The sequence below is a fragment of the Canis lupus genome, chromosome 23 (genome assembly GCF_003254725.2).
Source record: "Canis lupus dingo isolate Sandy chromosome 23, ASM325472v2, whole genome shotgun sequence".
Classification (NCBI taxonomy): Eukaryota; Metazoa; Chordata; class Mammalia; order Carnivora; family Canidae; genus Canis; species Canis lupus.
Genome location: NC_064265.1, coordinates 26,438,461 through 26,463,887, shown reverse-complemented (window position 1 = coordinate 26,463,887; position 25,427 = coordinate 26,438,461). Strand labels below are relative to the sequence as shown.

General features: G+C 45.3%; 1 protein-coding gene and 2 long non-coding RNA genes across 6 annotated transcripts in view; 1 reads left to right on the top strand and 2 right to left on the bottom strand.

The window, feature by feature from the left end:
* Positions 1–25,427, bottom strand: part of RFTN1 (raftlin, lipid raft linker 1) — a 207,064-nt gene that overhangs the window by 9,736 nt on the left and 171,901 nt on the right. For all 4 annotated transcript variants that reach the window (XM_025448729.3, XM_025448728.3, XM_049099568.1 and 1 more), the window contains one exon: positions 840–943. In XM_025448729.3, coding sequence (XP_025304514.1) covers positions 840–943 — 104 coding nt within the window. The remainder of the gene's footprint in view (positions 1–839; positions 944–25,427) is intronic.
* Positions 954–11,873, bottom strand: LOC118352109 (uncharacterized). Its single transcript, XR_004808684.2, has 3 exons — positions 11,791–11,873; positions 3,179–5,820; positions 954–2,790 (listed from the first exon to the last, which is right to left on the bottom strand). It is a non-coding gene; the product is annotated as an uncharacterized LOC118352109 (long non-coding RNA).
* On the top strand, positions 3,008–10,261 carry LOC112660957 (uncharacterized). The gene is made up of 3 exons (XR_003137340.3): positions 3,008–3,780; positions 9,910–10,020; positions 10,171–10,261. It is a non-coding gene; the product is annotated as an uncharacterized LOC112660957 (long non-coding RNA).

Here is a 25,427-nt window from a genome sequence, read left to right as displayed (position 1 = left end):
TTTTGGAGAGGATGTGGAGAAAGGGGAACCCTCTTGCACTGTTGGTGGGAATGTGAACTGGTGCAGCCACTCTGGAGAACTGTGTGGAAGTTCCTCAAAGAGTTAAAAATAGAGCTACCCTATGACCCAGCAATTGCACTACTGGGGATTTACCCCAAAGATACTGATGTAGTGAAATGATGGGACACCTGCACCCCAATGTTTATAGCAGCGATGTCCACAATAGCCAAACTGTGGAAGGAGCCTCGGTGTCCATCTACAGATGACTGAATAAAGAAGATGTGGTCTATGTAATACAATGGAATATTACTCAGCCTTCAGAAAAGATGAAAACCCACCATTGGATTCGTTTGTGGATGGAACTGGAGGATATGATGCTGAGTGAAAGAAGTCAATCGGAGAAGGACAATCATCATATGGTTTCAGTCATATGTGGAATATAAGAAATAGTGAAAGGGACTATAAGGGAAAGGAGGGGAACTGAGTGGGAAAAATTAGAGAGGGCGACAAACCGTGAGACACTCCTAACCCTGGGAAACAAACAAAGGATTGTGGAAGGGGAGGCGAGCAGGGGGCTGGGGTAACTAGGTGACAGGCACTGATGGGGGCACTTGACGGGATGAGCACTGGGTGTTATACTATATGTTGGCAAATTGAATTTAAATTTAAAAAAATCTGGAAAAAAGAAAACCAATCTGAAATCCCAGCTCAGTCACTTCCCAGCTGGAGTCTGTGTAACCACTCTAGCCTCACAGGGCTCATCACAGGATTAGATAAATGATGCGCATGAAGTGTGCAGCACAGAGTAGGTGTTGAATAATACTGACGATGACTGTTACCTGGTAGTCTTGATGACAGGAGTTGGTAGCACACAGGTGAGCTGCCAGCCATAGGCCGCCAGGGAGTTCAGCAGGGGCACGTAGTCCGTCTGCACCTCGACACCCTGGGGGAGAAAGGCCACTGTGAGGGCTGCGGGGCCGAGTGACTGAGGGGGCACTGGTCAATTGGCCAACTCGAGAGTAGGAAAGAAGCGGGGCACCCTGCAGCCTGGAGGTCCCGCTCCAAGGATGCTTACAGACTCTGGAGCCAAACTGCCAACACAAGATTTCTTTCTGGGTCCTGACTCAGTCTATGCAGCGACAAGGAATTAGAGCCAAAGGATTAATGTGTTAATTTGGTTTTATTCTTGTCTGGACAAATAGCCTCTTGTAAGTCTCCTGGAGAAGCACAATCACCTTGCTTCAGAGCTGTATTCAGGGCTGATGACAACATATGCTAAGGATTTTGGAGCGTGCTGTGGGGAGTTAGATTATATCACATAAACGATCAAGTCGTTTGCATCCAGCCATAGCAGCGACACAGACACACAGTCACCCATGCACACACAGTCACACACACAGGGAGCTTCACCTGTGTTACACATCCTGATGTAAACGGGGTAATGAGCACTCTCCGTACTTCAAATCAGTGTGTGTGTGGTGGTGGGGAGCACTGACTTGCCTTTCAATTTAAAAACTCAGTCCTGCTGCCATGGGAGGGCACCATAATGAGAGGCCACTGCCCTGGGTTCCATGTCATGCTCTCACTTTGCACCAGGCCTGGTTTCTTTCCCTGGGCTCCCTGCTGACATTGGAAGTGAGGCCTCCACCCTGCCCGGTGTCTACCATGGATTCCCCATCTCGGAGGTTGGCTTCAGAACCACAGAACATCTCAGACCAGGGTCCAGATTCCTTCCAACCAGGGCTAGTCAGCCAGTATTTCTATTTTGTGGGGTATAAATGATGAACGAAGGTCCTGCTGCTAGAATTCACAGTCCGGCAGAGGCAACAGCACAAACATTCGAGTAATGGAAATATGAAATGGCCTACTGGCAGGGCCACGAAGCTTCGAAGGTCAGCAGAAGAGGTAGGATGCCAGCTGTGTGTCAAGGTAGGCTTCCTGAGGCCCAAGGGCTGGGCAGATACTTGACAGGTGGAGCTGGGGAAGAGGCATTCCAGGGGAAGAGGTCCAGCACATACAATAGAAGACCACACCGGGCCTTGAGCACCGCGGAAGGTGAGCTTCACTTGGGACTGGCACTGCTCACAGGGGACCATAGGTAGTGAGTGGCTGTCCTGCTGGAGGCCTTCTGGAAATAGAACCAGCTCATCTGGCTGCTCTTGAGTGAGGGAGCTGGCAGAGAGACGAGCCTTGCCTCTTTAAAATGGCTTCTAAAACCCCCATTGCTGGGTGCCCATCCCGGTGTGGCTACCAAGTCACCTGAACTCCTGGCAACTAACTGATCCTTTGGGAGCCTGTTTCCTCAACTGTAAAAAATATATCTTGGCTTATGACGACGGTTCTCCAAGTGTGGTCCCCCAGCCGGCAGCATTGGCATCACCTGGGAACTTGTTAGAAACACAGAGTCATGGGACCCTGCCGAGACCTACCAGATCAGAAACCTGGGGGTGATGTGCCCTGGAATCTGTTTGAAAGAACCTTCTCACTAGTCCTGATTCAGCAAGTTGAAGAAGCACTGCCTGAATAGTCAATTAGGTCTCTCTCTCTCTCTTTTTAAGATTCATTTATTTATTTTAGAGAGTGAGTGAGTGAGTGAGGGGCGGGGAGGAGGGGCAGGGGGAGAGGAAAGAGAGTCTCAAGCAGACTCCCTGTGGAGCCCAGAGCCTAAGGTGGGGCCTGATCTTCTGACCCTGAGATCACAACCAGGCCCGAAACCAAGAGTCTGATACTTCACTGACAGCACCACCCAGACACGCATCAATCAGGTCTCCTCTGATGACACCGAAGAGTCTGCAATTCAGAGGCCAAATATAATCAGTTGTTACCTCAGAGCTAACCTTCCGTCATCCTTCTCCACTTGAGAAGAGGGCTCTGAAAGGGAAGTGGGGTGAGGAAGGGGAGAGGGCAGGGGAAGGACAGGCAGGCTAAGGAGCAGGAGAAAGGAAGGGGCCTTAATAAGAAGGCAAGGAGCGGGAAGGGAAGGGAAGGGAAGGGAAGGGAAGGGAAGGGAGGAAAGGAGAGAGAGGCCCACGTCTCATCACTTGACCGGAGGGCCAGGAGGGGCCCCCATGCTGACCCTTTCCCTGAAGTCCCCACTCAGGCCCGGAGATGGCAGGTGACTCCACGACACCCCTTTCTGCCCAGCCCCCTGGCCACAAGGGGGAACCCCCTTCCACACCAGCTGGCTGCAGCCTTCTTCACTGGGCCAGGCCCCCGCCACCTGCTGTGGCTGCTTTGTCCTGACAACCCTGCCCCCATCTCCTGCAGTCCCCGTTTCAAGGAGGGAGGGAAAAGTGTTAAATCCACACTCTCAAGCTTTGCGAGGTTATGATTACTTGGGCCTATCAAGAATAACCTTCCCACTTTATCAAGCGCTGTGACAAACCCGCCACAATCAGACAGTAGCCATGGCAACTGGGACAAGCTTTGGCGCCTCACAAAGCCCTGAGAGGCAGAATGGAGTCCTTTTATTAGTGACCGTGGCCGGCTGGGGTTTTCGCGGCGGGCACCGCGAGCCGCCAGACAATGGACCGCCCCGCCGCGGACGGGCCGTGCCTGGGCTGCCTCTGTTTTGCTCTATTTTATTTCACTTTGTCACTACCTTAAAGAGAAAGACAGCAGGATTTCTCCCAAACAGTTTTTCCCCTCAGGGTAGGGGATGTCAGCCAGAGGGTGCAGAAGCAGAGAGTCTAAAAGGAAAAGAGAAAACACAACAAAACATAACCCTGCCGGAGAGAGCTGAGGGTTCAGCCTCGAGTGTCACTATCCGGCCGTCACGTGGTGAGCCGCAGCGTAAAGTACAAATGGCAGGGGGCGAGGGGCCACACTCTGCCACACTCTCCCGCTCCCACTGTTTGGGGTGGTCTTGATTTAATTAATGGTAAATGTGGTTTTTCTGTAAGCATCTATCAAAGCCGGTTTGCATACTACCAATACTGCATGAAGATGGCATTTCTAGAATATGACATGAGCCCCATGCAGTCAGTGGAGGAGGCTTTCAAGTCCATTAGCTCAGAAAGGTGGGAGAAAACCTATCCGGGTGGAGGCTCCCTTTGATCTGCTTTCCTGTGACACTCCAGTGAGGACAGAAAAGCACAAACAGCACTCCAAAGACAGCCCGCTTATCAAACGGAAAGACATTTCTTTCTGGAAGTAGGAGCACAAATTTTAATTAACTCTCCACTCTCCTGTGTGGATCCGTAATCTCCGATCACACCTGGAGTGCTAAAAAAATGGAGCATGTCCTGTGGTTTTGCAACTTGTGTAAAAGGAATTCATTTGTATTTATGGCTTTTTCCCCCCTTTGTTCTCTATAATTTCTCCAGTGGTTGCAAATCAACTAAGGAAACAGACATCCAATGCAACCTTCCCTTACCCTCCAAAAATCATGACAACAGAATGTAGAGTTTACTAAGAAATGCTTTTGTCTTTTGATCATTTTTAAAGATCCTCCATGCAGGGAAGTAATGAGGAGGTAGCATACTGGTCCAGTGAGAAAGTTGGTATCCTGAATGTCAGTTTGCTCTTCTCTTTTCTCCTCTTTCAATCTGTGGAAGCAATCTGGGAGAAACGCAGTTTCAAAGAAAAGACTTGGATCCTTCCACATGACTGTGTAGATGAAGAGAGGAATTTTACTTCCCATATCTGAAAAGTGTGTGGGACCAGCACTGGGATGGTCTCCATACCTGGAAACAGTGACTGGGGAATGTTTGCCTCTATTCCTGACTGCCACCAGGCTGGGCCTTCGCCTTTCACGGAGAGGGTGTGTGAAGGTAGAGAGCCCTGCAAAGACACATGTGTGTCTTTTGTAAAATTGCTGCCAAAACACTAATGCCCAACACTTATTGGCAGGGTATGTATATACCACTGTTTCTTTCCTTTCAACTTTAGATATCCTTTTATTTCCTACCATGAGAAGTAAAGGCTTAGCATTCCCATACACATTTTTTCTTAGTGCCCCAAATGGTCACAGTGTAATTCTAATCAAATCAAAGTAGTTTGTGTTATCATAACTTTGCACATGTTGCTCATTGCCAGGGCAAGCAATGCACTGTGACTCTGCCTTCTTTTTCACAGGATACTTTATTTTTCCTGGAGTTAATTATGTCCTCAATTTTTTTTTCCTTCACATGTCTGGTTGTATGTGAACCCATGACTAATATTTATTCCATGCTCCAACAGCTATACTTTATGCCCATCGATAAATATCCCATGTGCCTAAATACATTAATTCTGTGTTTGTTTTTTTCTCCATTAGGGACATCTGGAGCTTTCTACACCCTTGCTCCAATCCTGGTCTGGATGCTTTCCATGACTGGGTTCATCTGCCAGTGCTATCTAAGGCTGGTGTTTTCTCTTTCTTGGGTTCCTCCACATTTTGCTGGACTGCATCCTCCAGTGGCTCCCTAGGAAGCAAATGCCCTGGAAGTCATTTGAATCTGTGCATTCATAAAAGTATAACTATCCTCACCTTTAACTAACAGTTCGAGTAGAGAAGTCTGGGCTGAAATCTACTTTTCCATTAAGATTTTTCAAGTACTGCTTCACTAGCTTCTAGAAATCAGCACTGCTATTGGAATATCTACTTTGATTGCTAATACTTTGTAACCTGTTGCGTGTCATAAGCTTTTAGGATATCTTTCCCGTGAAGTTTCAGAATTTCACAATATGCCTTGGTGTGGGTCGTTTTTGCTCATAGGGCTACACACACTTGATGGCCTCACATTCTGATGGTTCTTGTCCTTCAGTTCTGAAAAGTGTTCTTTGGTTTTCCTTTGATAGTTTTCGGTTTCTCCATTTTCTCCCTTCTTTCTGGATCTTCTGTAAGTCAAAATGGAGGACTGAAATTTTCATGTCATTACCCCTCCCTATTGTCTTACTTGGTCTTTTTATTTTTCCTTTTGAAAGATTTCCTTTATCTTTCAGCCTTTTTATTACATTTTAAAATTTTCTGCAGCTCTATTTTGGAGACCCAAAAGCTACAAAGACAGGAGCTAGTAATCTTATCACAATATGTAAGGATTTTAAACCAATGCCTCTGTTGTCAGTTCTGCTGTTCACTTCTCACCATCCCATGGTCATTTATACTTTGAAAACCAGAGCTTTTCTCAGGTTCTGCAAGAAAAAATGGCTCCTTGTACATTTAGGTGGCAGCTTCCTGCACTTTGCTAAGCCAGTTAGCATCCCTCTATTTTCCTTTTCTAAAAATGTGTTGAAATCAATCCTCTTCTACTTTCCCTTCTTCTAGCCTTTTTGTTCTTGTGAATATCTCATCTATCTATCTGTCTATCTATCTGCAGTCAGTTTTCATTATTCATGGGAGTTATGTTCTATAACGCTGCCACAAGAATTACTGAATACAGTGCTCTAGAGGAAACACAGGGTTAGGTTTCTTTGAGCTTCTTCTGATGACAATATCTTCATCACCTGATCAATACAGAACCTTGTTTTATGTGTGCTTCTGTTGAAAGGCACCTTTTTGAATATATCTTGTTGATTCATTAACTTTGAACTCACAGCTAACAGTACTAGAACCCAAGGCTGAACAAAACTTATGCAACATGTGTCTTTGCTCTGTAAGGCACATTACAGCCTTCTTGTGCCTAGGAACACCAGAGAGTACTTCAGCACTAGGTTTAGGGCTATTTTAAACAGCAAAATCACCAATAAAAGGCACAAAAGTGTGAAAAATGTGGCACTAAGTAGACTGCAAAAAAGGACACTTGTTTATAAGGGCTGAAACAACAGTATGCCTTCGCTGGGGCACGTGAATATTGGCAACTCAAGTTCTTTGCCGTTCTGCATATGCCTACAAGTGACAGTGAAAGCACCAAGATTATTTATTTGAGGATTACAAACAAATTTAAGCAAGTAGGATTTGTAAATATAGAATCCATGAATAATGAGAATTGACTCTATCATCTTTTCATCTATCTACCTACTTACCGATGTATCTATCATTGATCATTCCTTTTGTATCCTTTCACTGGGATTTTTCAGAAGACATAGATGCCTGTGTCCAACTCCCCACACTGAAAACAGTTTTATTATTTTAATTTTAAAGGATCTACTGGAAGCCTTTTCTCAGAGTCTGGAAGCTATGAAGTAAAAATAATAAATTTGGTGACATAAAAACCCTTCTGCAAGACAAGGGACAAGCTATGTAAAGTGAAGAGACAAAAGAAAAGATGGGAAAATATTTGTAGCTCATATTACAGAAAAAAAAAGGAAGAGCTCCTAAAATTTGATTTAAAAAAATCCAGTAATCCAAGTTTTAAAATGGACACAAACAGGAAGAGAGTAGAATCACAAAAAAAGGAAATTCAAATGGCCATTAAGCACACTAAAAAACACCACATCCCACAATAAGAGAAAAGCGAACTATAACTACTGAGATACATATTTTCACCTATCATACTGGTAAAAACCCAGAAGTTTGACAACTACTTTGTTGACAAGACCACGGGGAAGTAAGCATTCTCATATACCGCTGGCAGGAAGGCAAATTGATTCAATCTCATACAGAACAACTTGACAGTATCTTTCAAAATTGCAAATACATTTACCCTTTGACACAACAATCTCACTTCTGGGAACTGATCCTATATATATATATATGTCAAATGTACAAAGTTATTCACTGGAGAACTGTTTGCAATAGCAAAACACTAAAGATTACCCCGGTGTCTATCACTATCAGGCTTGCTAAATTAAATTACGTTTTATTCACATGACTTGGGGGCCTGATTATTGGCTGATCATATGTTGAACCAAGGTGTCCAGGATAAAAAAGACAATGAGAAGGAGTGAATTCCATTTTAGACATGCTGAGTTCAAGGAACAGTGGAAGGTCCAGGAGGCAGCTAGATGAGATGGGGCCTGTGGTAGAAAGAATATACCCACCCACTCCCCCAAATACTTCTATGTCCTAATCCCTGGAGCCTGGGGCTACATCACCTTCCAGGGTAAGAGAGATTGGGCAGATGTGATAAAGTTAAGGATCTCCAGAAGGGGAGATTATCCAGGTGGGTTCAATGTAATCAAAAGGGTCCTCTGAAGAGAGAAGCAGGTGTTGGGGATGGAGGGAGGACGGGGGGTTGGCCAGTTAGGGAGAGAGGTGTGAGGATGGAAGCAGAGGTCAGAGTGACTGGCCCTGAGCAGGACAGCCTCTATAAATTGAAGTCAAGGAACAGATTCCCTCCTACAGTCTCCAGAAAGAATGCAGCTCTGCCAACACCTTGATTTCAATCTCTTAAAACCCATTTTGGACTTCTGACTTCCAGAATGGTAAGAGAATAAATCTGTTGTTTTAAGCCACTACAGCAGCCATAGGAAATGAATACACAGTTAAATGCAGGGGAAGGCAGGATGAAAATAAAGAACTGGAGGGGACAGCCAATACTCAATACTTGGGAGCTGCAAACTCAGGAGGCTTGAGGTTGGTGAGGACAGGATCTCCTGGTGAGGAGGTGAGTGGAAAATAAAGAAAACAGAGGCTGGATGGGGATAAATCAGCTCTTGAGCAGTCAGGGTGGGAAATGGGTTTAAGAAGAAAGATTCACACCATCAAATGTCACAAGAGGGCAAGCAACACAACAACCGAAAGACTTTCTGCAGTTGACAGTGAGGTCTTGGGAGACCACGAGCAAGACATTTTAGAAGGGAAGTGGCAGACGGCAAGAGGTCTAGCATGTGGCTGGTACTGAAGACGAGACAGGGTGTTAGCATGCTGTCAGGAAATGAAGGTTTGCCTTGGCTGAGCCTGGGTGCAGCAGGGGCCGTGGCCACCAAGGGCATGTGGGGAACAGTCATACCCTCATGTGATGGAAAGTAGAGATCCGAAGGCTGGGCAGGAGGGAAATGCCAAGGAACATTTCATCTCTATTTATTCAATGATAAGTGGATGCTTAACACTGGGCCAGTCTTTGCTGAAAACTCAGTGAGTCCTTCAGCATCCCAAAGGGCAGAGCTACACTCCTACCACTCTCCATTTATGAATCTCCACACTTAGTCAAACTGGTTCTTTGCTGGGCACCTGGGAAGCAAGATAGTTGAGGCTCTTCTCCTGCGGCAGGAGATCCCGGTCTGTTGCGGGGGTGTGGAGAGATGAACACGGTTCCCCCACCAGATGGAAGCCACCATGAGCTGTGCAGGAGGGAAGGACAGAGAAAGGAATGACTTGCCCCTCTGCTCTCTGGGGAAAGGGCAAATCCCTCCAGCTGGGGCTGCAGCAGCCCTGCCTTCCCAGCCCTCATCCTCCCCCTGGGCCTCCTGCAGGACCGCTGCCTCTGCCAGCAGGAGGGAGGGGCAAGGACGCTGGGGCCGGCTGGAGATGTTGTTTTCCTCTTTGTTTTACACACAATGCCCCAGAAAAACATTTTCCTGATATGTAATTAGGCCAACATAATAGAGTCTAAGAAAGCAGTCGGTCTCATTTTAGACAACTTTGGCTTTCATAACGTTCAAAGAGAATATGTTAAAAAAAAAAAAAGCTTAGTTCTCAGATGTAGAAAAGGGGGCAGATGATATGCAGGCAGTGCAGTCTTCCATCCGAAGACTCTTTCCCCACCCCCCTTGCTTAATTCACGTCTTTGCCTGATTTTCTCCACCACTCAAGAAAGGTAACCAACCTTAGTGCCCTTTGAGAGCCCAACAAAATAATAATAACAACTGTCATTATTATTTGAGATGCATTGTTTGCAAAAAATGGCCTTAATTATTGTCTCCCTGTATCCAGGCCTCTTTACAACATACCTCTGCAGAAAGAGGGAGAGTCTGTCTCTCCACCCCTTGAAACCAGGCTGGTCTTCTGATTTTTTTCTGACCAAGACAATATGGTAGATGTGATCTTACAGGAGTTCTGAACCTGTGCCCTGATGGGCCTTGTTGCTTCCCCTTGCTCTCACGCAGCCCTGCCTATGTGCTGAGGACATGCCCAGGCGAGCCTGGTGGAGGATGGCAGACATTTGAGAGACCATCTTGGACCTATTAGCTGCTGCCGAGGCATCTGTGTGAGCCCAGGTGGGATTAGTCAAACCGAGGCCAGATCAGCAGTCACCTGGCTGATCTGCAGACTCACTAGCAACAATAAAGGGTTGTTCTTGAAATTCACTAAAAGGTGGCTATTTTATTCCATAGTAGAAGCTAACTATCCTATTCTTATTATTCTAGGAAGAGCTGGATGCCCGAGCAAATGTCTAGAAGGAACACCATTGTAAAAGTCACCTGGTCTAACTTGAGAGAAATAAAACAAAATAGCTGCTACTGAACGGAATTCAGTGTTTTTAATTTTTCATCACACTCAAAGCTGGCACACCCAACCCTCACTTTCTCCATGCCAGACACTCTGTGACCTTGCATTACACCTGCAGCCCTGAAGGCTAATTGGTGATAAGCTACCTTGAGGCCCAGCACTACCACCAGCATATCCTGGGAAAGAGTGATAAAAACCCCCCACTGGGGAAGAGCATCCCAGCTCGAGAAGCTGCTCTGGCTTCTCCTGAAGTACCACCCACGACAAGCTGGCAGGAAAACTAAACCTGCATGTGCAAGATAACACTCTCCTGGATGCGAGGACAAGCGGGGTGATTTGGTCCTGGTATGTGTGGTTTTCTCTGAAGTCACATACGTGGAAGGTGGGAAGGGGTTGTGGGGTGGCAGGTGATGATGGCAAGCCATACATACTACCGGAGCTGTCTGCTGACATGCGCCAGCCTGCGCAGACTGAGAACCACAAGAGGCACGTTACAATATAGGACTCGGGATTATGCTGGAGATGATGAGGTTGGATGTTTTGAGGTTAAGGAGGTGACAGCTGAGCAAACCTAGCTGTTAGTGGGGACAGTCGCTGCCACGGTTCTGAGTGCAAACAGTTAAGCATCTCAGAACTGCTACATCCTGTTGGATGCTCAGCGGGACCTCATACTGTCGCAGCACGGGACTTACATCCTCCAGAAGCTGACATTTCACACACATACTGAATGCATCAGGGGTGAGCATGTCCTCTCCAGCAGACTTGGAAGCAGCTTTGTTTGATAACAATTAAACAAGAAACGCTTTCTCTATCCAGAGACTTGCCAAGTCCCTCCCACTTGCGTTGATGAGTGAGGAAATTAGGCTCTCTGGGAGTAAATGGGATTTGCCACTTTATTACTCTTTTTTCAGACATTCTGAGGTGGATGAAGGATCATTTTCTAACCTTTTTTATGTCTTCACATTATCTACTATCTGGAAAAGAGAGGATTTAAAAGAGCTTTCCCACAGTATATAATTAAAGGGATTTACTTTGGAGTTGGGGGCCTGAAAGTATGTCAGCAAAAAACTCGAACTTTTTAAAAAATTATTTTCTATTTTTTGGGGGGCTAGGAGGGGTAGAGGGAGAGAGAATCTTAAACAGCCTCCACACCCAATGTAGAGCCGACGCAGGGCTTGATCTCACGACCCTGAGATCACGAACTGAGAAAAAAATCAAGTCAGATGCTCAACCATCTGAGCCACCCAGGTGCCCCCAAAACTCTAGAACTTTTAAGACTACATCAAAATTACCACCTTCCTCTATGGTTGAGTCCTGACACCTTACCAATAATCATAAAATGCTAACCCAAAAGATGGCCCAGAACAAAGGTTGGCTCAAAATCTTAACAGCAGAGGAAATGGAAGGAAACTAGCAACAGATAGAGCTACACAAGGCTGGGTGTCTTGGCCTTGGGTTCACTCTGAAAAGAAAGTGGCTAAGACCTTGATGCTGTGGAACGCTCAACACAACAGATTTTGTCTCCTGACTTTCCCCACCTGGTGAATTCAAGGTGCCACAGTCCCACTTTGGCATTCGGTCAATATTCTCTTCAGTCAATTTTCTCTCCACGGTGACCCAATTGTCAGCGTCTTGTTGCTATGGTTACCATGATTCTAACTCAGCCATCTCTCCCCATGTTCCCTGCTCCCTCAGGCTAAATTATGTTACACTAATCCCAGAGCACGCCCTCTAAGGACCCTACTCCTGGTAAGTGGACTTCTAATAGAGTGTCCAAGAAGAATATCCAGCCTTCAGGACATGTCAGATCTCTGACTGTCCAGTACCCCCATCCCATGAGTCCTTCCATTCTCTCTGGCTCCCTGCTCCACTATAGCCTAGAGGTAAATTCTCCAGAGACTGTATCAGCATCTGCACTCACCAAAGGACAAGCTGATGAAGAGCAAACCAAAGTCAAAACAATGAAAACGATCTCAGAGAGACTGGCCAACTCTACTTGGTGTCCTCTGAGAAATCCCCATATCACCCACTGTCCCCTGCCCTATCACTTCATCTTATTGATCACTACTTGGCATGGATTTGTTTACCTACTTATTGCCCCCTCCTTCACAGGAATGGATCTCCACAAAGGCAAGGATTTTATTTATCTCATTGCTGACAAATCCCAAGCATCTAGGCAAGGGTCTGGCACAAATGAGTGTTCAATAGTTGTTGAGTAAATGAATGAATGCACTTGCCATCCCATTTTTAGGGTAGGTTCTCCTGCTGCCATCTTCTACTCTCAAAGTCTTAACCAAAATTGCTATAAATCACATTTAACATTGATGAGAGGAGTTTACCATTAAAAAATGTGACTTAATCTGCCCGGAGGATGTGATACCATTCTCCTGGGTATTCTGTATGTGGGAGCTGGAAGTATATTCTTGTATGAAAATTGAGCACACAGAGTCATATGCTGGTCACCATTAAGGTCACTAGATATTTTAGCAAAGATTATCTGGTAAATTATTAAACTGGCCCCACACCAATTCATCCACTTCCTGCATCTGTGCTGCTACAGAATGTTGCAGATTGTCTATCAGGAGATAGCGTCTTTTTCCCCACCTCTTGAATCTGAGATTGGTTTCATGACTTTCTTCGGCCAATGGGACATTAGCAAATGTGATGCAAACCAAAGCATGAAATAAGCTAGCACACTGGGACTCTTGAGGACCCTGGGACTGACATTGTGTGAATAAGCCCAGTTAACCTCCTGGGCATTAAGATATATAAGACCAAGTTGCCCCAGCCAATGGCCAGGCAATAACCGGCCATGTGACCAAGGCTACCCTGGACCATCCAGCCGTCAGCTGAGGCATAAGAGAGCCCAGGAAAGATTAGCTAAGGTGCTCCAGAGTAGAACTGTTCAGCTGACCCAAAGAATCCTGAGGTAAGTAAATGGCTATTTGAAGCTAAAGACTGGAATGGTTTACTACCGGCAAAAACAAATATAGACTAGAAAACAAAACAGCCAACTACCATTTAATAGAGACGAGTCTTCCTGCTTCTTTCAAAGTTACTTTGTCCTCATATGGGAAGGTGACTCTACAGAATCACCTGTAGATGATTCATGGCCCAAATAAGCTTTAAGTAGGGCAATACTTTTGTGATGAGCCCTGACCTTTACCTTGGGCCATAATCACCATGGCCCAAATAAGCTTTAAGTAGGGCAATACTTTTGTGATGAGCCCTGACCTTTACCTTCTTGCCCAATGCCCTTTCACTAGTAAGAACTTTCACAGTAAAATCAAAAGTAAAATTTGCTTCAGTGGGATAAAAATAAAAAATTGGCTTAAAAAGTATGGACTTTTAAATCAAAAAATGATATGAAGTGTAATGAATGATAAAAGGTAAAGAATATTCATGGTTCAGGCACCTGGAGGGCTTGTCAGTCAATTAAGTGTCTGACTCTTGATTTTGGCTCAGGTCCTGACCTCAGGGTTGGGAGATCAAGTCCCACGTCAGGCTCTGTACTTGGCGTGGAGCCTGCCTAGGATTCTCTCTCTCTCTCTCCACCCCCCCCCACCCCGATTTCTCTCTCTCTCCTTCCTAAAAAAAAAAGAATATTCATGGTTTGCAAGCACAAGAAAATGGAAACACCTAAAATCCACCAATAGGAAGCTAATGGAGCAAATTAAAATACTATTGTTCGTATACTGAAATACTTTACAGCCATTTAAATTGATGAAGTAGAAACAGTATGAACAGTAAGATCCCAAATATGCAAATGTAAACAGAATATATACTACAAGAAAATATACCAAGATGTTACATTGTTATGTGGCTCTCTTCTCAGTGATAATGAGAGTAGGGTTTTTGCTTTCTTTTCCTCATTTGCATTTCCTAAACTGTCTTCAATTACAAGCACCACTTTTTAAAAACATCTTTATTGAGATATAATCGAAATATCTAAATACTCACCCATTTAGTCTTCAATTCAATGGTTTTTAATATAGTCACAGAATGGTGCAACCATTACCACAGTTTAAATTTGGAACATTTTTCATCACCCCCCCCCCCCAAAAATTCTTGTGCCGGTTAGCAGTCACTCTCCCTCTCCCTCCCTCGAAGCAGCACCAATCTACTGTTTCTATGGATTTCTATGGATTTGCCTTATCTGGACATTTAGTGTAAATGGAATCATGCATTACGTGGCCTTTTGTGTCTGGCTTTTCAAGGTTCATCCATTATACCGAAGTGAAAAAAGCCAGTCACTCCTAGAGATGTAAACTCAGAGACATCCCTTCTACCTCAGTTGAAGAGGATGTTAATTCTATCTCATCATGATCCCAGGGTCTGGAGATTGAGCCCTGCTTCGAGTTCCCTGCTCAGCAGGGAGCCTGCTTCTCCCTCTCCCTCTGCCTCTGCTTCTTCCCCTACTCCTGTTCTCGCTCATTCTGCTCTCTCAAATAAACAAAAAAATCTTAAAATAAAAAAATTCTGTCTCAAAGAGGGTGCTCACTTAAAAGCAATGAGCCAACCATGCATCCCAGCTTGTTGAAGTTGGAAGGGATCAGGGTGGTCCTGCAGTCGTGTGGCTCTTGGGCTGGTGGAATGTTTCACGTGGATCTCGCATTTTCCCCTCCAGACCTACAGACACGGAGTCTCCAGGGGTGGCGCCTTTTTAAGTCCCTAGGTGATTATGAGGATCAACTGCTCTAGTGTCTCCTGCCTCTAGAACTGACTGAACATGTGAATCACACTGGTACTTGGTTGTTGACAGCCACAGGCCCCAGCCACCTCCATCGCTGAATTGTTCCACAGGGGCTCTCCAAAGGGACCTAGTTATTTCTTTGCAACCAAGGAAAACAGAGTCTACCTCCTTTATGATAGGTCAGCCTCTCAAAGTTAGGGAGTCAGCTACCGGATTGCCTGTTTTTAATTCTTTTTTTTTTTTTTATAGAATTTATTTTTTTTTAATTTATTTATGATAGTCACAGAGAGAGAGAGAGAGAGAGAGAGAGAGGCAGAGACACAGGCAGAGGGAGAAGCAGGCTCCATGCACCGGGAGCCCGACATGGGATTCGATCCCGGGTCTCCAGGATGGCACCCTGGGCCAAAGGCAGGCGCCAAACCTGCTGTGCCACCCAGGGATCCCTGTTTTTAATTCTTTTAAGATAAATATGCCCAACTGTTTTCAACCATTTCTAAGTGTACCCTCCATCCCTCTCTCTTCTGTGCTCCCTATAGCCTGTGTTTCTCATCAAATATGGCAGTTGTGGTGCAACATGAGGCTTGAGGGCAGCCAGTATCAGACTGGCATGTTCATAAATGTGGCCGGTTTTCTTTTATAAGTAGTAGTAACCTGATGTTGTTCTGTGTTCATTCAACCAATGTTTGCAGAAAACTTGCAACACAAGAGAAATTAGTATGGGAGCAGGGGACATGAATATTAAGGATGGCTAGTTGTCGTTGGGTCATGGAGTGTGCACAGCAATTTTAAAAATTAACTCTAGAGTAAGGTGGAACATGCTCGATGCCAAAAGAAAGGGAGAGCTGATGTTATCAAAGATGATTCCATAAACATCTGGGGCAGGAAGTGTGAGGATCCCCATGGTGAAGACTTGAGATGGAGGAGGGATTCAGCAGAGGAAAGGAGAGAACACAATGAGGGGACAAAGCGACACCTGGTGTAATCTGATAAATCCCACTTTGTCCTAGCCCAGGGCATGTGGAACATCTGGAGGGGAGTAGTAGGTATACTGTTGACCTGTATTAAATTCCTTTCATTAGAATTGTTGTCAAATCAAGTATTCTCCCTTCTGTATGACTGATTTTTTTTGAACTTAAATGTAACTGATTTTTTTGTGATACTTAAATGTACCTCTATTACATTTCATTGGACTGGTCTTGATCCAACATTGACAAATTAAGAGATAATGAGATTAGAAAGGAATTAAAAAGTCACAGAAACCTACTTTAAAAAAAAGAAAGCTGGATTAGATAAGTAATTTTCAAGGTTTCCTGGATTTTTTCTTTCTTTCTTTTTTTTTTTTTAAACAGTGGGGGTACTTTCCACAAATACCAACCGTAATCTAAATTAGAAACTCTGTGAAAACAGAGATTCAGAAAAAGCAGTTCTTGTTGACACTGGCATGGGTGGGTTGTCCAGAATCTCCCCCTTCCCACTGTCAAATGTGCCCTTTATGGTCTTCCTCCCATGCCCAACTGGAATGTTTTTGCAGAGCCCAAGAGCATCCATGATCTTTAGATCCTCAAGGCCACCTAGTATACTCTGTGGCTTACCAGCTTTGGGTCTTTCTCCACAGGCCCACTACTTTCTAGATTTCTACACAAGCCATTGAAAAAGCCGCAAAAGAGGTCAATGCACAAGATGGCATCACAGGGCTCAGGGGCAAAGACTTCCTCTAATTAAAGCACTTCATTGCTGAGTATAGTCTCTCAACCAGTCTCACTCCATCCATAGGCTCCTTTTTATTTAGTTTTATTAAAATTCTTGGCCAAGTGAATTTCAAAAAGGACACATTCAAAGAAGTGGTGATGAATTGATCACTTAACTACAAGAACACCCTTCAACCCTCTATAGTCACTGATTTAATACACTTCATTCTTCTTGGAGAACCATCTGCCCTGTCCTCCTCTGTAGCTTGCAGACTGTCTAAGCATCTAAAAAGTTCTTCTACGGCTATACCACCCTGAAAGCACCTGATTTCGTCTAAAAAGTTCTTAAGGGGGCCACACAGAAAGCATGAGAAGGAATGTGGCAGTCCCTAGGAGCAAAGGCCTGCCCTTGATTGGCAGCCAGCAAGGAAACCAAGACCATAGTACTACAAACGCAAGGAATTGAATTTGGCCAACAACCCGAATGAGCTTAGGAGTCGATTCTTCCCCAGAGCCCCTAGTAAGGAATGTTGACCTGCTAATACCCAGCTTCAGCCTTGGAAGACTCTGTAGGGGAAGCAGTTGAGCCCACCTGGATTCTGACTCACAGAAATTGTAAGATAGTAACTGTCTGTGCATATGTTTAACACTCTTACAGAATTATCTTCCACCCTTCTAATGCCAAACACCCTTGGAAATCTAGAGATCGAGCTTATTTTATCACATTGAGGGTTGCCTCCTTGTCATTCTGTGCTTACAATGAAGGCTTTGAAGCATACTGTTTTTTAAAAAATGCATTTGTTAAAAAATTCTGAAAATTTCAGAATTTTAGTGCGGACTTCACTATCCCTTCCTCTGCTGCAAAGCTCTAAATTCACCTGGCCCTGTGGTCTTCACCAGAACGTACATACACTTGCCTCTCCCCTCTTGCCTGGGGGTCCTGGTGACTTAGTGCCTTTCACCATCCTCAGGATGCATGACGATGAAGAGAAATTATTTATGGGCATGCAAAGGCCAGGGGGTGGGAATTCATTTTTAATGACTGTATTCCTTCTCTCTAGTTAAAGACATCAATCCTTTCTGCCCCAATTCCCTCCATTCATCATTTTTCACAGTGGCTGACACACAGTAGGAACTCAATATTTATTTGTTGAATAAATGTTTTAAAAGGTCTAACTTAACTTGTATTACTAAATTTGTACAGGAAGTGAAATATGGGTGTCTGAGAGAACCAGATCATTGACTTTATGGAAGAAAAACATCAAATTCTTCCTTTTCACTCTCCTGCTATCCAAGCTGTCACCATGTCCAGTTTTCTTTAGCATACTTCCAGGAGCATCCCCCACCTTTCTAGTCCCACTCAGCAGCAAACACTGTTGGCTGTCAATCAATATAGCCACTTGTTAGCCCCGGTTCCCTTTCAAAGTGACACCCTCTGTAGCTCTAGCTAACCATTTCCTTGACAATGATGTGGGTCTGCGACCCAACCCCAGCCAAGGGGACCCAAGCAAACTCTGCTTGAGAGTTTCTGGGAATAGTTTTGCTGGGGGGGGGGGAGGGGAAGCATGTGGCAAAAAACAACCTGTTCTCCCAGTTGTCAACATGTTCACATGAGAAGCTTGGAGCTGCTGCAGCCACCTTGGGCCTAGTGTCCCAAAGAGAGACCTGGTAGGCAGAACACAGAAAGGTGACAGCACTTAGGTCCTTTGCAATGTCCTTAAGCCATCAGAAAAGCCATCGGTTGCTGACTCTGCAACCACCCCACCTTCCTCCAGATCTCCTGCTTGGTGAGATGAGAAGAAAAATGCCTACTGTTTAAATCATTTCTAGTTGGATGTTCTGCTGACAAGCATCCTCGCTGAGACCATGACTGCCACTCTTATTCTCTGACCTTGGGACCTTTTCCCCAAGCATCCGTCTGCCTTTCCCCCATTCCAGTCCATCTCTCCCAACAACATGCCACTTTAGGGCCAACTGTCTGTGGACTCATGGTTCCCTGATGAGATCCCCACCACGGCCCACTTCAACCCACTGCAAACCCAGGTTCTTGCTAGCCCACAGAGTTCCCGGCAGACTCTCTTCCCAAGCAGACAAGCTATCAAATGCACACCCCAAGGCTCCCCTGCAGTTCCATCCATACATGTCCCCATTTCCCAGGACTGCTGTAACAGTGACCACAAACTTGGTGGCTTACTACAACAATAGAAATCCATTCTTTCACAGTTCTGGAGGCCAGAAGTCCAGAAGTCAAGGTGTTGCAGGGCCACGTACCCTCTGGAGGCTCTAGGGGAAAACCCATTTCTGGCTCCTTCCAGCTTCTGGTGGCTGCTTGCATTCCTTGGCTTATAGCTGCATCTCTCTATTCTTTGAGGCCAGCGTTTCCAAATTTCTCTCTACTTTGCCTTCACGTCTTCTCTGTGGGTGTAGAACCTCCCTCTGCCTTCCTCTTAGAAGGATATGTGTGATTGTTTTTAGGACCTATCCACATAACCCAGGATAATCTCCCTATCTCAAGATCCTTAACTTGAATCACATCTGCAAAACTCCTCTTTCCAAATAAGGTAACGTGCACAGGTTCCAGGGCTTAGAAGCTGGTACTTTTGGAGGGCCCTGTTCAACCTACTTCTCATGTGGCTGTGTGTGCCCTCCAACTCTGTTTATCTCTGGAAGGAGCTCCCAGAGGGGACTCTTAGGGGATGGAGGGCCAGAGGTGGGAGGAAGATTCACTTTTTTAATATATGCACTTTTGGACTGTTAAGAGTTTTGTTTAAAATTATTATAAAACCCACAATAATTTTTTATTTCAATTTGCAACATAATTCACATTATCACATGGAATTTTTTAAAAAAGACATATTCTATCTTAGGCCAGTTTCCCCAGAAACAGACCCTGAGAGGAGGATTTGCATGCAAGTAGCTTTATTATAAGGCAGCGTGGGGGTGGGGAGAGGCGGCCAAAAGGCTGAAGCCAAGCAGGGACACAGGTTTATGCAACATCCCCTGAACGGTAACTAAGCCTCACCCCATGGGAAGCTCTGGGGGGTGTCCAGCCTGGAACCAGGGAGCTGGCCTTTTACATACCCACCCTCCTCAGTCACAGACAAGGACCACCCCAGGGGTATCTAAACACCCAGGGACTTCTGGCTCGCCTTTGCCTGAGCACAAAGCAGACGCCAGCAGCCAGGCACAGGTGTCAGCAAAGGCACTCAGGCGCTGGTTGCTAGAAGTGAAAGCACATTGATAAAAAGGAACCCAAGGATCTGGAAAACCACTGACATCAGCTGCTAATGTTCTAATTTGAAACAAAACAAAACAAACAAAACAACACCAACAAATGAACAGATGTGCTTTCCCTTCTGGTCTGCCTCCGCTCTTGCAGAAAGCCCCTCTTCCAACCCCCTTGGCTCATCTGCACCCCAACGGAAGCTGCTGTGTCCAGCAGCCCTTGTCAGTCTCTACTTTCCCAGGGCACTTCTGGCCAGCAGGATATCATCCAGCACTGAGTGCCTTGCTACTTGTAGGAAGTCTTCTTTTCACCTGGATGCTCCTTAAGGTTAGGGGCCTCAGCAAATACCCCTTTGAGTTCTTGTCCCAGGGCAGCAAAGAGCAGTTCCCTCTCTCTGACCTCTGAGGTTTTGCACTTCTCTGGGAGTTCTCTGCTTTGTAGCCACTAATGCTCTTCACCCTTTTTTTCACTCCTACATAACCTTCCACCAAGTACTAGCCATCTCATGGGGAAGCTGGAGAGCTGGTTTTCATCCAAAAGCCCATCATGTGTCTCTTGCTGCCACTGCCACAATCCACCTGACATTTCATGATTCCACGTCAAGCTGCTGCTGCCCAGAAAGAGGCAGAGGGAGAATTCTGCCTGAAAAAGAAGAGGAACAGCCATCCATCCAGGGATCCACTAACCCAGCAAAGGGCCCAAGTCTAAGAGCAGAAGTCAGGACTCAATGACCCGATAATGGCTTTTTGGGGATCACTCTTTTTAAATACAATCTCCATCATTTTGGGAAGAGGAGTGACTTACTTGGGCAAACACAGACCATACAAACTAAGCTGTTCTCCATCAAGTTCCTAATAGCCAAGGAGCAATAGAGACCCTTCCAGGGGCAAGAAGAAAGGGGATGTCAGAAACTCAGGGAAAGTTCACTATGGCCCTATGGCAAGAAACACCTGAAGGGAAGCTGACTCCAGGTAGCAGTGTCAATTGAGGATAAAGTTGCAGCACCTAAGTAAATCAAGGAGTCTGTAGAGATTGATTGAGTGTGGATTTACAAGGACAGAGGGAGGTACTTGACTCTCCAGGGATGGTGACAAAAGTGAGGTAGACCCAATAAAGGAGGAAAGTTAGGCCCAGAGCGATACTAGGTATACGTGACTGCATACACATTTATGCACACACGCACCTTTCAAAACTCTCTTCACAGCAAGAAGTTGTACAATACGTTGAAGATAATAGAAAGTGGAATTATTCAACTCTCATTTTACATCCTTATCTACAAGAAGAAAACAAATATAGCTAAAGACGAAGAGAAGAAAGGATGTGGTGAGACCTAACGACTTATCTTTTAAAATTTAATTATTAATTACCCAAGTAAAATGAATATTTCTCTATGGAAAAATGAAAATGTTAATAGATAAAACTACCTCCCCCTCTTCCATTCCGAGTCACAGAGAACCACTGATATCAGGTTGATGGGGGCCCTTCCAGGGTATATTTACATATACCCTCAGAAAATAGATCATATTGTTTTGTGAAGCTTTTTCCCCCCATTAATGGCATCACACTGTATCTGTATTAGTCAGGGTTGTCCAGAGAAACAGAACCAGCAGGCTGCGTGAGAGACAGAGGACAGAGGCAGAGATACACAGATACAGGTACTTCCCTCTTTTCAAAAGTTCATTTTCTACCACTTCATTTCACTACAAAAGACCTATAATAGTGCCTGTTTTTGCTAATTGCAAAAAAGAAAAAAAATCCAGTGAGGATTTATGCTTTTATGAAAAAAGGCAGAAGGCAAAAATAGCGTTCGGTGGCTGTTGGGCAGCGAGCTGGTGCAGAGGGAAGGCGCATCCAGAGCAGTGAGGGCGGCCCCGCCAAGCTCCCTCCCCAGAGCCACAGAGCCACCCTAGCTTTGACCTGTGTCTGTAAGCACCTCTGTCCTAAGGCATAAGAAAAGCCCAAGAGAGATGATCTTTTGGGTCTGGAAATGCTCAAAACATTTTCTATGTAAATGAATGGCACTCACTTCTTTGCTTTATATCAGGCTTATGAAAGCCTTCATAGGAGTGCTCTAGTTTTGGATAGTGGGGTAGACCTGTATACATATTAGAGCAGGTTGGGGAGGGAGGGATTGATTTTTTTTTTTTTTTTTTGAGGAATTGGCTCCTGCAATGTGGGGGCTAGCAAGTCTGCAGTCTGTGGGGCAGGCCCTCAACTGATGGGATAAGGCCCACCCACATTATAAAGGATTAGCAATGTGCTTTACTCAAAGTCCACTCATTTGAATGTTCATCATGTCTCAAAACTCCCTCCACTGCAACATCAAACTGGTGCCTAACCCAACAACTGAGGTCCACAGCCTAGGCAGGGTGACACATAAAATCAACCATCACAGCATCATTCTGTAACCTGTTTTTTCACTTAACATTTCTTGGAGTCCCTTCCCTGTCAGTTTAAATGGAATGACTGCATCCTTAAGGATGTATCATCCTTAATCCTACTGATGGACATGTATACTGTTTCCTTTTTTTTCTAGTACTCTAATCATCCTGAGATAATGTCCTTCTGTGTGGCTTCTTGTGAACAAAGGCATGTGTTTCTCTAGAAGAGGTGGATGTGAGGCATGGGGGCTTGCTGAGTCATGGGTAGAAGTTGGCATTTCACATTTTTTAAAAAGATTTTTTATTTATTTATTCATGAGAGGTAGAAAGAGAGAGAGAGAGAGAGAGAGACATAGGCAGAAGGAGAAGCAGGCTCCATGCAGAGAGCCAGACGTGGGACTCGATCCCAGGTCTCCAGGATCATGCCCTGGGCTGAAGGCGGCGCTAAACTGCTGATCCACTGGGGCTGCCCAATTTCACATTTTTAATAGAGAATAGTAACCTGCTCTTCAAAGCAAACCTCAAATTTTTAAACAATGAACTTAAAATTTGTCAACCGTAGGTACATTACATTTTAAAGAAAAGGTGCTCAGTCGTAACAGTGCAGTGATGTGCCACTTTCAAAACCCAGGTGGGACACAAGGAATCTGATCAAAGTGAAAGCCCCCAGAGTTGCTAGAACAGACTCTGAGGTTGCCCTAAGCACCTCCCCTCACAGGCCTCCTCTGTGCTGTGATCTGCTCTGGGTTAAAAAAAAGGGCAGAGTTATGGCTTGGCAGTGGGTGGGGAGTGGTGGTGGGTGGGGAGGAGTCTTGCCTTCAGTCCTGGTCAATCATGGCAGTAATCATTTGAGGGAAAATCTGAGTCACAGGAAAAAGAGAGAACTGCTGCCTTTGGCACTCAAGGCTATGATCTCAGAACCAAAGTAATTATCCTAGAGAAACGGTGGCAATGAAAAGAATGCCAGATGGTTTAATAAGGATAAATATTGGCTCCCTTGTCACAGCAGAAGGTGGTGGATGCTAGATACCATAGAAATTGATGTTACTCCCTGGCAAATCCTGTGTGGATTGTTCAAGAGATGGCTGGGAGCCCCTAGAAACAAAAGATGGATCCCTAGAAGCCTTAAAAATACAGAAATTTGTGGACAACAAGTGGGACCGGTGTGTTGTGGGGCAGGTTAGGGGACGAGTTGGGTGGGGGCATGGCCCAGAGTAGATGTCAGTTACAGAAATGCATCCCACTGAGCCTCTCGTGATTCTTTCAGCGATAATGCTGACATGGTAGGTGGAACAAGAGGACCATCTGAAACCTTGGCAAAGGGGTTGGGCATCATGTTAGAGACTAGAGGAGAGATGCCCCCAGCGTGCCAAAGGGCCATGTCCTCCATCTAGTTGTATTTGACATTGGATTGGAAAGAAGCCATCCTACATATGAAACCTTCAGAGAAGCCAAAGCTGAGATGATCCTCCAAAAATGCAGGACGATATAACCATGATCTAAAATGTCTCCACAGGCTGGGAAAATGGGCAGAAATTAATAGGATGAGATGAACTGGGAGTCAGTTCAACAACAGACTGAATGCACAGGGAGCGGATGGGGAGAGCTGACTACATGCCACCTCACATGGCACAGTCTGTCATGGCTGCCCGCAAAGCCCATCCAACCTCCCGCTTGACTAGCAGAAGCTCGGGTCCAGCTGTCGGGGGACCAAGTACTCACAGGTGGCAGGCTGCTCTCCAGGCTGCTCATGCCACCCCACCCCCAACCCTGGTCCCAGCAGCTGAGCAGAGCACAGCAGGCTGACTCCCATGTGTTCCCAGACCTGTGTAGGCCAGTTAAGTTCAACATCATAATTGCAGGTCTTCAGTTAAATTACTTAAACTGATGGTGAGGGTGAAAGAAGTTATTTCTAGGGAAACTAAGTAGAATGCTTTAAAGACTTGACAAAGTACAGTTACTTAAACATAACAACTGTGGCTGAATTAGAAGTGGGGGGGCTGGAAAAGATTAAGAAAAAATTATGAAAACAAGGATTCTGCAGTGTGATGCCTTTCCTAGACTTCTAAGAAACTGACCCAGGACACTGACAAAGTCACATTGGGTGTGGTTTACACAAGAAAGATGAAGTGGGGGGATCCCTGGGTGGCTCAGCGGTTGGGTGCCTGCCTTCAGCCCAGGGCGTGATCCCAGAATCCCGGGATGAGGTCCCACGTTGGGCTCCCTGCATGGAGCCTGCTTCTCCCTCTGCCTGTGTCTCTGCAACCCTCCCCCCCTCTCTCGGGTCTCTCATGAATAAATAAATAAAAATCTTTTTAAAATATATTTAAAAAGAAAGATGAAGTGGAGTTCCAATCAGCAGACCTCAAACTCTAAAAATTGGCAAATATATGTGTACTTATATATCTTACATTTAAATATATGTGCAAGATAGGGATATGATTTCCTTTGGTTCTTTTTAACTTTTATCAACTAACTGGCCAAACACCATGCCAACTACATCCGCCAAAAGTGCTTTTACTGTTATCTGGTGGTCAGTTCTGGCAGCAAATTTCGCAAGAAGCACTGATGAGCTAGAAGGGATCAGGGAGAGGGATGAAGATGGCCTCAAGGGGCACCTGACGGTGTCCACAGCAGTGACGGGCCATCAGGCTGAGGGTATGCAGAAGAGGGTCCCTGCCTCTGTCCTTCCAGCTCTTACTCTTGACCTACTCATCTATGTAGTTTCCCTTTTCCTTTCAAAGAAGGACCCTTTCGGCTCATACTCTGGATTGTAAACACAAAGATGGTAAACAAAATGGGCTCCTGCGTGGCTCAGTTGGTTAAGCGTCTGCCTTCAGCTCAGGTCATGATCCCGGGGTCCTGGGATTGAGCCCCAAGTCAGGCTCCCTGCTCAGTAGAGAGCCTTCTTCTCCCTACTGCTCATGCTCTCTTTCTCCCTCCTAAATAAATAAATAAATAAATAAATAAATAAATAAATAAAATCTTTGGAAAAAAAAGAAGATAAAAAGAATACCTATTACAAATGTTCTATGGATGGGGCAGCCCCAGTGGCTCAGCGGTTTAGCGCTGCTTTCAGTCCAGGGTGTGATCCTTGAGACCCGGGATTGAGTCTCACGTCGGGCTCTCTGCATGGAGCCTGCTCCTCCCTATGCCTGTGTCTCTGCCTCTCTCTCTCTCTCTCTGT